Source organism: Podarcis erhardii (genome assembly GCF_964252035.2).
Source record: "Podarcis erhardii genome assembly, chromosome: 8".
NCBI classification, from domain to species: Eukaryota; Metazoa; Chordata; class Lepidosauria; order Squamata; family Lacertidae; genus Podarcis; species Podarcis erhardii.
In genome coordinates this window covers 64,303,587-64,318,508 of record NC_138499.1, presented here as the reverse complement: position 1 = coordinate 64,318,508, position 14,922 = coordinate 64,303,587, and the positions used below count along the sequence as shown (strand labels likewise).

Genomic DNA, 14,922 nt, shown 5'->3' with positions numbered 1-14,922 from the left:
TGATCCACACACGCAGAAACAGCACAATAGTTTGAAAATGTATTTTCCCATGGCTGCTGGAAGATGAGAGTTTATTCCGTTCATCTGAGCTGCAAAATGATTTTAAGATCATGAATTGGGCAAGCCATGTGGGGAAGGAGACCTCTGTTAGCAAAGAGATGCTGCTAATAATACTGGTGTGAGGAGAGAAAGGGGAGAGCAGGAGACATCATGATCTGCAAATATAAACCGCCAAATAAAATGCAAAGGGGTGTAAAAATGTCGTAGAAACACCACCTCTAATCTGATGTTGTCAGTACACTCCACACACACCTTGTAATTGCAAACACATTGAGCCTAGACACACACACACACACACACACACACACACACACACACAGTGTTTTAGAGAGCAGCACGTCTTTTCTGTACCTTTTCTGCAGGGCTCTGTTTGATCCTTCACATTTGATTTAAACTTGTCCGTGGCTTCGCCTGCCTAGTGAAATAATTGACAGACGGTATCGTTGGGGGTATGGAGATGTGTGTTTTCATAATCGAAAGACATATGCAAAGCAAATCTATTTTCAAAGTGTTAGCAAATTATCCGGAGCGATAAAAGCTCTGACCTGCTGGAAACATTTCAAGAGCTGGTCCTTTCTTTTCGTCCGAGTTTCTTTTGACACGCACCGTTCCCAACCTTCTGCACCATTAAACTGCTTTCCCACTTCCTTTTCAACAGTGGGAATACTTCCCTTATGGGTGTCAGAATCTCTCGGAGAGGTCAAAGGTTGCCCTGCGGAGGAAATAACAAGCTGTGAAATGTAAAAGAACAATTCCTTCCACATGTTTCCTCGCTCCGAGAACAGCAAAGCACTGTCAGCCACCATCACTTTGGGATGGCCCAGGCCCTTGCAAAACAGCTCTGTCAAAACAAATTTACCCTTAAAAGACCCGCGCAACTGTTTAAAGCTTTTTACTACCCCTCCAGTAGATGAGAACGTTGTTCACTGAAACCAAATGGGGTGCATTAAAAGCGACGACACCAGAGAAAGATGAGCCTGGCGTGGTCCAGCTAAAGCGAAAGAGGTGTGTGTACACATGGATGTGAATGCATTGTTTTAATTTGCAATGGGCAGCATGTGCTTCCCTTAAAATGGAACACTTTGGCTGGTTTGATTGCTCAAAAAACAATGACATGTCATAGGAAGTTTCCACATGGGGGCTTTATCCCACAAAAGGGTTGTTCAGATCCAATGTTTCTGTGTATGTGATTAGCTTCCATAGTTTCCATTTCCCCCCATCATGGATCTTTGTTGCTATTCTTGCCACTTGCCATCCACTCCAGTGGGTGGAGCTTGATGGAAGGTTTTATCTCTGCTGTGCTTGTCTTCCCTTTTCCATAGTCACTCCTCTCACACCTTCCACTTCCTTCTCCCATTTTCAGCATGCAAGTTGGTATTTCTGCACCTTTATGCACACACCTTTACCAAAAAAAAAAAAAATCACCAGAAGTGCCCAAGATCACAATAACAAATGTTACCAGTCTATTTCTGTCAGTTCTGCAATCCAAGACACATTCCAGCCTGGACACCGAAGTCCAGCTCCGAGCATAGCTGTCAACGTTTTCCTTTTTTTAAGGGAAATTCCCTTATTCCAAATAGTATTCCTTGCAAGAAAAGGGAAAAGTTGAAAGCTATGGCTCCGAGGGCCTTCACTGGGAGAAGTGAGGTTACAGAGAACCAGTCAGAGGGCCTTCTCAGTAGTGGCGCCCGCGCCATGGAACGCCCTCCCATCAGATGTCAAGGAAATAAACAACTATCTGACATTTAGAAAACATCTGAAGGCAGCCCTGTTTAAGGAAGTTTTTAATGGCTGATGTTTTATTATGTTTTATATGTGCTAGAAGCCACCCAGAGTGGCTGGGGAAACCAAACTAGATGGGTGGGGTATAAACAATAAAAAAAAAATGTTTACTGTTATTGTTTTGTTTCTATTATCATTTTAAAATGACAGAACTTCCACATTAGCAGGTCCTTTCAACAACAAAAACAAGGGGTGGGAGGGAAATCTGTTTAAAGACAGATCTACCTATTACATGCATCCTGAAGCAATATGTGAACCCACAACACAGATAGCCTTTGAAATCAGCATGGCTCCCAACAGTGTGATACGGTTCTCCATCCCAAAAAAAATGTGTCCAATAATGTGTACTAGAGTATATGCATTCTTGCATGTATTAGTGAAATTGCATACAAATGTGTTCATAAGCCATCAGACCAAAAAGAGAGAGAGAGAAGCTGTACCAAACAGAAACTGACCGAAACTGTGTCCACTCCTATTTTCTACGCATGCCACACTCAACCTAATGACATATATTTCTCCAGCATAAATTGTTGGGCTGGATTTGTGTCTGTTAGTTTATTAAACACGAGGTGAGAGAAATCAGCTTCTGCTAAATCACCTCCTTGCTTTTGTGTTGGTTCTCTATTTTCCCTACTACTTGCTTGCAGTTTAATTGGATAGACATGCTTTCAGATTTCAACAGGAAGGAACGACAGGGAGATACATCTGACAATGGCATTACTCATGTTATGATAAATGCATCACCTGACGGAATTTGAATCAGAGATCAAAAGGTGCTCAGACTTGAGAACACACGCAAAGTGGATTATTCAAACGTCTTCCTCCTTGCAAAACACCACATTACTTTTCAGGTATAGAATCTCTCTCCACCCCCCACTGCCAACTTTCAAGTGTGAATGAGCTGTCAATGTCTTTTTCACAACTAAGACACCTGCTATTAGAATCTAGTCTGGGGCCCATGTTGAATTTCACAAAAAGGCTGCCTTCAGATTGTGTTGTGTCTTGATAAGAAATGAATAATCACCACCCCACTCCTTACATTAAACATTACCCTGTTGTTGTTTTTTTAATCATTTTCCTGAATGATCTGCTTCACTTCTCTTTAAACATGATAGCTTTCTGATGTTTTATTTATTGTTTATGACTATTTTGTTATGTACTTTTTTCACATTGTAAACCTCCTTGAGCATGGTTTGAACTGTGGAAAGGCAGCATAAAAATAAGATTATGTAGGTATCGAAATATGTTTTCCGCCAGCATTATGAAGCAAATGATATAGTGATTAGTTTCTTATAAGACTGTTCCAGTGCTTTTTTTCTGGGGGGGGGGGTGCAGGGGCACGCATACCCCTAAACATTTTGTGAATCTAAGTTTGGCTTCATTGAGGGGCAGTATTTCAATATGAGTAGGAAAATGAGAGTACCCCTAAACTTTTTTAGAAAAAAAGCACTGGACTGTTCTAACACCTCAGAGAATCTTGTTAAAGACTATAAGTACCCTCCTGATTTGCAAGAGACTTTTCTTACTGGGTACATTTTCTGACTTGCATCTTAGCATTAGCAAAGTTTTATGTTGTGTCCTAATAGATTAAAGACGGTATTTATAAGATCTATCAATGGGCAACAGCTTGCTGCAGATCATAAATGCATTTGTTCTGTCGGAAATGGCAACATTGTACATTTCGTCACGTGGTCCCTAGTTCCCTAAGGTTTGCTCCTTTAATTGTAAATAGCCAGAAAGTCATCAAGCTGGTGTTTAATAAACTTTTAATTTGAAATGGATTACCACATGTTGTGTTTGTTTGCCCATTATTAAATCTCTTAGCAACATATCACCAGCAGAAACAGCATACTGTAGCACGGCACTGATATATATTAGAAAACAAACCCACAGGGAGATATTAACAGCTAATAATATCTTTAAAGAAGGCTCCAAGTAAATAAATAAATACAAATGATTATTATTCTGAAGGATTTCTGTTGTGTCAGTGGTTGCAAGCTGGGGGGTGTAAGGCTTCAACGTTCAGCACATCTTACCTTTTGTTATGCACAACTGCACATGGATGTCAGTCGCAGAATTATCTTACGGTGCTGTGCATCTATATCTGCACATTTACATGGTGTAGCATAACATATGCAATACATATACATGTACTTTCAGGGAAGGATTATATATCTAACTGGGGAAATATACTGATTAAAGGTCTTTGAAAGCCAGCTCCTGGGTTAGAGTAGAAAACAGCAAGAACCCCCTCTCTCACACACACAACCTCATTTTCAACTATCCCTGTCTGGTTCCTGGTATTCTTGGAGTACACTCTGAGCATGAGCATTCAGAGTTTGACAGATGGGAGGCTGAGAGCTGACACTTAAACAAATATCATACAGCATAAGTACATGAGTTTCAAAACTAGGGCATTTATGGGCTAATGTAGACATAATAAAGCATGAAGACCCTGATGCCTACTGAAACTGCCCTTGGGTATTTTATGGTGGCAATCACCCCCCTCCCACTCTCAAATCCATGGACACATCATGGCCTTCATGTCCAATGATTTCCCCAACCTGATGTCCTCCAGATGTTTTGGACTACAACTCCCATCATCCCAGACGATTGACATGCTGGTGGGGGCTGAGGGAAGTTGTAGTCCCTGGAAGGAACCAGGTTGGGGAAGGCTGACCTCAATCAAGAAAGGGAACCTGGTGCTCTCCAGATGTTGGTGGCCTTGAACTTTCACCAGCCACTGCCTGTACTGGCTGGGTTGATGGTAGCTGGACTTCAGCAACATCTCAAGGACATCAGGTTCCCCATTCCCATCCATGATCACCTTACCACTTGGATGGAGCTTGTCACTCAACTGAGAATGGTGCTTTCTACCACAGCAGATGTGGCTCCCTTCTTTGCATGGCTGAGGTGCTAGCCATGGAAAAGGAGAGACTGCATTATAACTGCCTTTATAGTGCAGACAATTATCCATGACTTCATTACTCTCTGAGCACTAAATAAGTGAAAAGCTGGAGTCGGTCAAACTTTCTAACACCCAACACTGAGTGAAGGTGGAAGAGAATTTTTAAAATATGAAAACCAAGGTGACGTGTCCCTCACAATAAAGGATACCTGATATGTCTCCTGTTTCCTGAGAGATATTGATTTATTTAAAAACAAAAAACAAAGAGTATCTAACCTTGAAGTGAGGCAAAAGAACATATTGAATGGCAGTGTGGTAGGCGTGAACTTTTTAGTCCATTATCTTGTAGTCCGCCTGTTGTTTCCTTCTTCAAGACTCTATCCTCAGCAATGCTTGAATATGCAAGGTCTGAAGAGAGCTGTAGGGCTGCCTCATATTTGTTCTGCTCATCTGAATACCGCGGTAGTTTAATTATCTGATAAGAGAAAACCCTGTTATATGAATAGGTCAGCCATATGCAAAATTATTCTTCTAATATTCTCAAACTTTCAATCAAAAAGGTTGATCTACAATTCTGTGGAAACGCCCACTGCAGGGGTCCGCCAGTCATTAGTTTCTTCTTAATTCACATAATTCCTGTTCTAAATGCTCTCAGTGTGCAGTGCAATAATTTAAAGACACAACTGTCCGTCAATTTGCGAATCCAACGATCCAATTATTCCCCCACAGCCACAAGCCTCAATGGGTCCTTTAAAACTGACTTTGAAGTTCAAGTATGAAAGCAATTTCCAAGTCTTACAGTTTTAAATACTGCATTACAGCCTAATATAGCCACAACATATTTTCAACAGGGCTTTGGTTTCTGAACAAGTTGCCTGCCCCTGGTGTAAAGGCTGAGAAAGATGGGCTTCCCTCAAGGTGCACTGCTAAAGCATATCCCTTCTATAATTGCTGTAAGAAGGAAACTGTTTCACATGAATGTCACTTTTTAACCTTAAAATAACATTAAAGCTATATTATAACAAATAGGTAGAGAGATTTGCTGTAAGGGTGGATGCAGATTAGGAATGCTGTTTCCTACCAACCTGGAAATAGAGGTTGCACAGCCAGTGATCCAAGTCAGAAGAAATCCATTTTTCAATTTTTTGGAACCTATCAATTTTAGAGTTGTAGTGGCCTCTGAGGAAAGGACATTTAAACTTCCCATCCACTGTGTCCAAATTGTTATTACACAAAGGAAATGCTCCCCAGCCCACAACTCGGTCAATGCAAGTATTGCTCCCGCGAAGGAGAAAGAGTTCAAACAGAAGTATCTCTCCAGGCTTCCCATCCTTTCTGGCTGGAACCTCCTATTGGAAAGAGGAAGGATCAACGATATGCATATTTGGAAGAATGCCAGCATAGTTTAAGAAAGGTTTTGCAAACAATGTCAGATAATCAGTGGCGTAGCGTGGGGGGTGCTGGGGGGGCCGGCCGCACCGGGCACAACATCTGGGGGTTAGGGTTAGGGGGCGCAAATCCACGGGTTTGGGGGCGCAAATCCACGGGTTAGGGGGTGCAAATTACTTGCCTTGCCCCGGGTGCTGACAACCCACGCTACGCCACTGCAGATAATAGCAGGTATAAATGTCAGAGGGTAAATGTAAGCAAGCTCTTCTAAAGCAGATCCTGAAAACATTCTCAAGGAGCTTCCAAACTGACGCTGTTTCCAGGTAGGATTTCATCAGATGAAAGTAAATTCAGGCCATGCAATTTGAGTTGATTGGGAGCTCTTGTGCAACAAACCCACTTCCCCAAAAATAGATTCAGACTTTTTCCAATAATTGATGGAATTGCATTGAAAAGTGTAGGATAACACTTGCTAGACACAACATTTTCTAACTCCCCACGAACGAATTGGGATGAATGCTCACTAAACAGCTAGCATCACCCAGCCTCGCTGTAAACAAATCAGGATGAATTATTAATCAGCAGGTTCTGTGGAAGGGGCCATCATTAGACCATTTTAATTCTATTTTATTTCTGAATGAAATATATAAAAAAAAATTAAAAAGGTCCAGTAGCACCTTAGAGACCAACTAAGTTTGTTCTTGGTTTAATTATTCATTATTTCTGAATGTTTTCAATTGTGGATATTGCAGAAATGCCTAAAAATATTGACAGGGCAGTTATCAGAAATCATTTGATAGCAATACTGATGAACAGACATTTTGTTTCACCTCTAAATGGCACATTATGTTGCTTCTCTTCCCTTCCCCCTGCCTCTTTCAGTCAAAAGAACCTAAAACAGCAGCTTCAAAGTGCTTGGTGCAAGCAGGAGCTGCCTTCCCTTTCAAGAAATTGTCCACATGTGCAAGGTGCATGGAAGTGTGTGGCTTAATTATTCCATGGCATTGAAAAAAGAAGCTCTCTTACACCCAGTCAGACAATTGGTCCATCTAACGCAGGCTTCCTCAACCTCGGCCCTCCAGATGTTTTGAGACTACAATTCCCATCATTCCTGACCACTGGTCCTGCTAGCTAGGGATCATGGGAGTTGTAGGCCAAAACATCTGGAGGGGTGAGGTTGAGGAAGCCTGATCTAGCTCAATAATGTCTGCATTGACTGACAGCAGTTCTCTGGGGCTTCAGAAGGGCAACATTGAAGATGCGGGGGATTAAATCTAGGGCCCCCTGAATGCAAAACAGGTGTGCTACCACTAAGCTACTGCACATTGACAGAGGTGTACCTAGGTATCATGGACTGGTTGGATGCAGAGGAATAGTGGGAGGAACCCAAGGGAAGAAGGCTCAGAGCCTTCTGGTGGTGGGATGACAATGAGTGGTCAGAGGGAGAAGACTGGGAAGAGGGTGTGTTGGAACCTGAGGAGGTAACAGGGCTTAGTGACTGAGGGAAGCCTGTGGCAGGGGGTAGTCCAGAATCAGAAACAGGAGAGGGGGATGCCAAAAGGCAGGGATGAGTCTGGCTGGTGAAAAAGTATGTGTGACTCCCTCTCCTGCTGTGACAAGCTCCCCTCCACCTTAGTCTCCCAGACTCAGAAGAGGCATGCAGAGGGTGGAAGAGGTGAGCTTCATGCAGGAGCAGTCTCAGATTGCTTGGGGAAAACCCTGGAGAGGCAGGTACGTAGATTTCTGTGGGGAGGTGGGGACCTTTACTCTCACCTGCCAGAAGTGAGCTGCTGTACTCCTTAGGCCTGACAGATTCGGGGGGGGGGGTTGCTAATAAAGAGTTAACTCCAACGTGCTTAGTTTGATTACAATGGTAACTCTAGTTGCGAACACCTCTGGACACGAATGCTTCGGGCTACGCACACGGCAAACCCGGAAGTAACAGAAAGGTTTCCGCCGCATGCTCAGAAGTGGGCTATCGCTGCGCGTGCATGTGCAGAACAGGCACCTCTGGATGCAAATGTTTCGGGGTAAGAATGGACCCCCGGAACAAATTAAATTCGTATCCAGAGGTATCACTGTACTGCTGGCTTGCTTCTGTCACTAGGCTCCCTTGTGCCCTTGGCAAGGGGATGTTGGCGCCCAGAACAGCAGAGGAGTGGCCCGGGGAGATTGCAGACAGGCTCCTAACCACTTCAAGCCAGAGTGAAGAAGCACAATTTTTGTCCATCCCCCCTAGCCCTCGGGTCTGCACCCTTGGCGGAGGCTAATCTACCCAACCCCTAGGTACCCTCTACACACTGAAGCTCCCTCATTGAGCTTTAGATTCCAGCCATTTGACAGAGCAGCAGAAACAGCATTTTCCGATAATCAAATGGTTATACTTGCATTGCGTCAGTTGGGGGGGGGAATGCAACTAAGCACTGATAACAGGGGAGAACAACATTTCAAGGTTCCTTTCTTTTCAAATTGTATACACAGTGTCACTCCTGTGTATAGGCTTACATTACATGAATGGTTTGTGAACGCTTAAGATGAAACAGAAGCACCCGCTGAACAATGCCATAACCCTGTAGCAGCTGCTCCTAAGCCATTGACAGGATCAAGTTTCATTTAAACCAGATTTACCATTTTTCAATAAATAACCCATGGGGAAGTTAAAAACATTAGTTATCAAATTACTGACAGAATATGCCCCTTATCAAGGCATTTGGCTACTTGGGTCCCAGACTCATGCGTGCAACAAGTTCCATTTAAACTCACCATGTGCTTCTTTGTTGATTTCAATGGAGGAATGGATTGCACATTCCCTCTTCTCAAATAAAGTTAGCAAAGATATTTCCTTATATTTCTGGGAGTAGGGGGGGGAGGAGATAAGAAGAGGTAGTGGGCTCATTCTAAGCACGTGCTCCACCACTCAGAACTATCATCTCTCCCCTAGTTCATCTTTCTTGTCTGTCTTACTAATTTCTCCTATGTAGTTACAGAAACCTGGATTAAATTAGCCTGAAGTATTTTTTTAACCCCAAATCCCAGTTTATGCTCCATTTATTCATGTTCAAAAGTCTCCTCAAATTATGCACCAGCAACTGAGAATAAAGACATGCAATTCCTTCCTTGCGTTGTACTGAATAGCACTGCGTTTAATTGAATTAAAAGATATTGAGCTAAGAATCATCTCCTGATACTATTTCCAAAATCAACAGCTTTATATTAATTTTGTTGTCATCATATATTTTACTTCCCCATATGCCACTGCATTACAACATAGAAAAGCTCAAGAGAGAGAATGAGGTCTATTTGAATATTTCAAATTAGCAGGTTCAGTTTGGGGATTTTTCTATAAAGTGTGCCACCAAGAAGTCCAACTTGCTCTTGGGTTTTTTGTGGCTAAAAGAGAGATAAACCTATACTTTTTTTCTTTGTTTTCTTTCTCCCCCACCCCCAAGGAGCTGAACTTCAGAGAGTACTGCACAAAGCCCATTATTTTTACAGTCCCAAAATGACAAAGCCCCAAAACACATAATGATGTGATTTTTTGAACATCTGCCATACAATTAGATCAGCATCTACCAAGTCCCAAAACTATATAGCATAACAATACAATCAAATTTCAATATTACTGAATTTGTGGCCAATTGTTCCTTGTCAATAAAATCTTCATTTTAATGCTTCTAAAAATCATCTTTGTGGGACCATATTCTTCGTAAGTCAAGTGCAAACGAACAAGAACAAACAAGATGAGGTAGCTATAATTTCCATGAACATAGCACTAAGGGATTATCAAACAAAGCTCTGTCCAGACCTTATTGCATGAGGGGAATGCTAAAGAATAAGATGGAAGAAAAAGGCAAATGAAAAAGAAGAAGTAAGCATGGGTTTGAATTCAAACATGAATTCAATTCACTAAATATATCCATGCAAATAGGATGGAAGGGCAACTTGGGTGGCAGTTGTCCAGGATTTTAGGTAGGGGCCTTCCCAGTACTATCTTCAGGTGCCAGGGATGAAATCTGAGACCTTCTACACACAAAGCTGACTGAGGTACATATTCAGTATGGTAATTTAATTCACTGAAATTGTAAATGCTTGTAGGCATTACTATGTGTTGAAATTTGATTGGTTGGTAACTGATTCCCAGAGAGTTCTTTATTAGTTCTCCTGTGACTCGCTAACGTTGGTCACTTGGGAGGTATCTAGTGAAGGAGAGACTCCATTTTATGTGAAGCAAGATGGCTGTGTTTTATAATCCACTGTGAACACTGCTAAGTGGAATGGAGTGTTGGAGTGCTTCTTCTCTGCTTGGAAGGAAGAGAGCAAAACTGCAGGAGAAGGTGAAAGTGGAAATCTCTCATAGGAGCTGCAAGGTGTGGCCTAACTGAGATACAGAAGGCTCTGAAAAGGGAGGAAAATACAGTTGTTTGGAAGTTTTGAGGTTGGAAGAAGAGACTGTAAGCCCACACTTGGGTAAGCATATGACTGTAAATTGTTGTTTGTTGATGTTTAGTCATGTCCGACTCTTCGTGACCCCATCGACCAGAGCACGCCAGGCACTCCTGTCTTCCACTGCCTCCCACAGTTTGGTCAAATAAATATTGACTGTAAATATTATGCTTCAATTCATCAATTCATCTACAAGTAAAGTTTTTGAATGTTAAAGTCTGGACATCGGTTTGATTTCCAAAAGAGGGTGTCCATCATATATATGATTTGAGCTTCTTAGCTACAATTTTGCTACCCTTACTTCAACAGTACAACCCTCCCTTGTTGCAGAAGACTCTCCCACATCACATCTAGTTCAACTCTGACACAGCTGCAGGTGCAGAAACATTCTCAAGACCATCATGGCATAAGAGCCAACCCTCTTCTCACCAGCAGGGACAAATGCCTCATAGGTCCCAACATTGCTTTGCTTTATTCTCACAAAGTATTGGGTCATTAAAGCAGAATTTGTTGTAATCTCACAGGCAGTGCAATGGGCAAGAGCACCATAAAAATATAACCCCTTGTCTTTTTTAGATAAAGGAAAATAATTGTTGCATCCTGTGTGCTTTAGCTTCCACATCTGGTGGCAATTGCCTTGCCCTCAAAACATCTGCTGCCAATATTTTCGTCTCTCTTCTATGACCAGCAGGGAGTAGCATTGCAAGGCATGGCTATTGTTAACCCTGACTGCATTATGGCCTTCATATCACTGGCCTCGGTTTCTCCTGAACTTTTATATCTAGGTGCTAGTCCGGCCTCACTGGAAAGGAGGAGACAGGAACAAGTGGGAAAAGAACAAAGATCAAAGTATGTTTTTATTTCTAACTAGAGCATGAGTTACATATGCAATATGTTAAAAGTTTGAAGATCTCTCAAAGGTTGAGAATTCAGTTCTATTAATCATCTACTTCTATATTTCTTTGGCTGCTATTTCTTGGATCAGTGATAATGGTCCCACCAGAGGTTATGCACTGAATAGGTTATTATTGATAAATTCGTTCTCTGGCTTAGGTATATTTGGTCAAAGAGGCTAGTTATTGTAAGTTATTATGTCCTTCAGATGCTTTGTACCTGCTGCTAAGGATTAGAATCTGAGAGAGGGGATGAATAAGAAGAAGAATGACATCACAACACTATGTGATGTTTGCTTTGGCCATGTGACATCACTGAGGGCAAGTGGGGGCAACGTTTTCCTGAGAACTGAATTTCTTGCCAAAAAGTAGAGTCATTTTTCGACACTGAAGAAAATGCAAAAGGGAGAACTGAATTCTACTTAATACCCATGACATTCTGAATATTGAAAAAAAACAAAGCTTGAAGTAGAGGTAAATATTTTTGCTTCATGTAATTTTATAGATTTCCTAAATAAACTCTAGTCTGTCAGGAGTAATATTGTACTTCACCAGAACAAAATGTGAAACTGGTCATCACTCCACCCACAAATGGTTATATTCAGGAGAAAAGCAGTCTTTACAACACAATCCTATGCATGTCTACTCAGAGGTAAATCCCTCTGAGTTTAATGGGGCTTACTCCAAGGTAAGTGAGTCTAGGACTGCAGCCTAAGTATTTCTGAGTTTTAAAAGTCCTTCCTATCTTTTCTTTACATTTCAAACGCTTTGTTTCAGTTGTGCTAAACATTTCCTTCACCCATATTTTGTAAGCTGTGTTAAAGTATAGTGCTGGGATATGAATATTAATAATAATAATAATAATAAACCTCTAGCTTAACTAATAATACTTCATTGTGCTGCTATTAAAATCATCTTAGCTCCTAGTTAGATGCTGACATAGAGAAAATAGAGGCTCAGGAAATGTTGGTCTCATCATATTTTAAGAATTAATACCTTGGGTCATGGTAATCAGTTTCTGATATATGTAGCTTTCACAGAGTACTTCAGGGGGGAAATTGTGGGTGTGACTAATAATGACATGGATTTGAACTATATTTCTCATACTGATCTAATTCTGAGCATAACCGAGGACCTGTACCGTGATATGGATTTAAAGAGCCTTACATTCAAAAAAATAAATTTACCTTTTGCAGTGAAATTGATCAGGCTTCTCTCCAACTCCTTCCTAGGCCAAAAAACTTTATTCTTTTGGTAGCTATAATTTAAAATGAGTGCCAGCACCAGCTCAATGACTGGATGATAAGTGTCTTGAAACTTCAAGAGAAGCCACTAAATTTTTCACAGCATTTGGGTTTCATTTTCAGTATAATAAAAATATGGTGCCCTTTTAATAATGAATAATAGATTCCTCCCACAGTTTGATTTACATGCATGGATTAAATGTCATGTTTGAAAAGTTGCCGTTTTATTCACCCTGGATTTCCCTTAAGTAAAGCAAAAATGCTGCACTGCTACACTTAGAGCACTGGTACCTTGCCATATTGGCACATTAATATTAACTCCCGTGATATACTTTTAAAAAATCTAAAGATATATAAATCCCTTCCCATCAGTGGCTGCGAACTTTATAGGCATATGAAATGGCCTGTGCTGTGAACATGTTATAGGTTTTCAAAGAGAAGATAGCAATGGACAGCTGCCATTGTCTGTGATACACAGTCTATTCTTCTTGTCCAAAAAATATGCTATTAAAAAATTGGCACCTTGATGTATATTATGGACCATGGTGTATATTATAGCATTTGCCACCTATACACTACACCAAATACAATATTACCAATAACATGTGTTTCATTGTTATTTTGCATTTTTATTGGCTATATATTGGATATTGGATTTTTTTATTTAAAAAATGTTGTATACCTCCTTGGGCTATTTTTAGGACAGGTGACTAAGAACTTTTATGAATCAGTAAATATACCACCCCCACCACTCCGAGCAGTCAGTTAACTAACAAGCATAATAATCACTTCTTGGTGTTAAACCAAATGTTAGGCCCATAATCAGAATGAATAAATATATCTCAGACTTGTTTACTTTATGACAATCAATCCAACCAAGTCTAATAACAGTGCCCTGCATTATTAGTAAAGCTGGGCTGCTTATGAACCCAAACCACAACATATATATATGGATATATATATTGTTAATTTAACTGACTTCACAGTATGCAACAGTGCATTGAATTGGATTTCCATTTACTAGAATATGGCCAATTAGCAGGCTCTTCTGTGACATTAGCACTTCCAAGCTAGACCCTGGAATAGCTAAAACAAGCTCCCAAAAGAATGGCAATCACTTCGGCTATTTTAAACTCAGGCATAGGCAAACTCGGCCCTCCAGATGTTTTGAGACTACAAGTCCCATTATCCCTAGCTAACAGGACCAGTGGTCAGAGATGATGGGAATTGTAGTTTCAAAATATCTGGAGCGCTGAGTTTGCCTATGACTGATTTTAGACAACTGTATATTTTGGAGTAGTTGTCATGGGTATCTACTGTTGGGTAGTTGTTTCTGTGTTCCTAGCTGTCTGGGAACTTTTTTTATACATACTTTTGCTAAGTTTGAGAAAGGATGAATGGGTATGGTAAAGCACAGAACATCAACCAATGAAAGAGCTATAATGCTGTATGGTAGGTGTGACTGGAATTGGGGGACACACCCTCTTCCATTGGATTTTTAAAAAATCTCTTTCCATTAGCATATGAGAACAGTCTCTTGCTTCCCCCTTCTCCCATGATTGGGTCTTCATAAACCCCCTCCCAGGAAGTGAACTGCCACAATGATTCATCACAGGCATGTGCACCTTGGGCGGATCTACACACGGGGGGGGGGGGTGGAAATATGCTATAAATAAGTCAGAAATTAAATCGTTAAAACAGAAAAATAAACGCTATGGAAAATCACTTATAATTTTATTTTGCTCTCTTGCGCCATCTGGTGTTGCATCCAAAACACTGTTTCTTGACTACTGTAGCTGAGTCCCTTGTGTGGCCATATAAAACCACAGGTTGTATGACCAAGGAAGAATCCACATGGGTTCAAAAGCATTAATCTCTTGGGAGAAGAAACTGAGTTCTGATCTCCCCCCGCTCCCGTGAAGCTTACACCACCACAGTTGCCCCCCAAGTTCCCAATCCAACTGATCCTCCCTTGCAAGCTTTTGCGATCAACTTCAAATCAAGTTTTCCTCCCATCCCACTTATTCTATGTGCTGCTGTACATGTATGTACACCCGACATTTTACTTTAAAGACAGCCAACCGTCATGCCTTTGTAGAGGATTACAGGAAACCATTCAAACAAAACCTCGCTGCTATCACTCCAGAGTTAAGAGAACCTGACAATTTAAGCCAAGGGGATGGTGAAAGGGAGAGGGAGAAGG

General features: G+C 41.1%; 1 protein-coding gene across 1 annotated transcript in view; it reads right to left on the bottom strand.

Annotated features, from left to right (window-relative positions):
* Nucleotides 1–14,922, bottom strand: part of LOC309349226 (uncharacterized protein) — a gene marked incomplete at its 5' end in the record, with an annotated part of 141,475 nt that overhangs the window by 87,610 nt on the left and 38,943 nt on the right. The window contains 3 exons of the mRNA XM_081874974.1: nucleotides 412–475; nucleotides 606–772; nucleotides 5,027–5,225. Of these exons, the coding sequence (XP_081731100.1) occupies nucleotides 412–475; nucleotides 606–772; nucleotides 5,027–5,225 (430 nt within the window). The remainder of the gene's footprint in view (nucleotides 1–411; nucleotides 476–605; nucleotides 773–5,026; nucleotides 5,226–14,922) is intronic.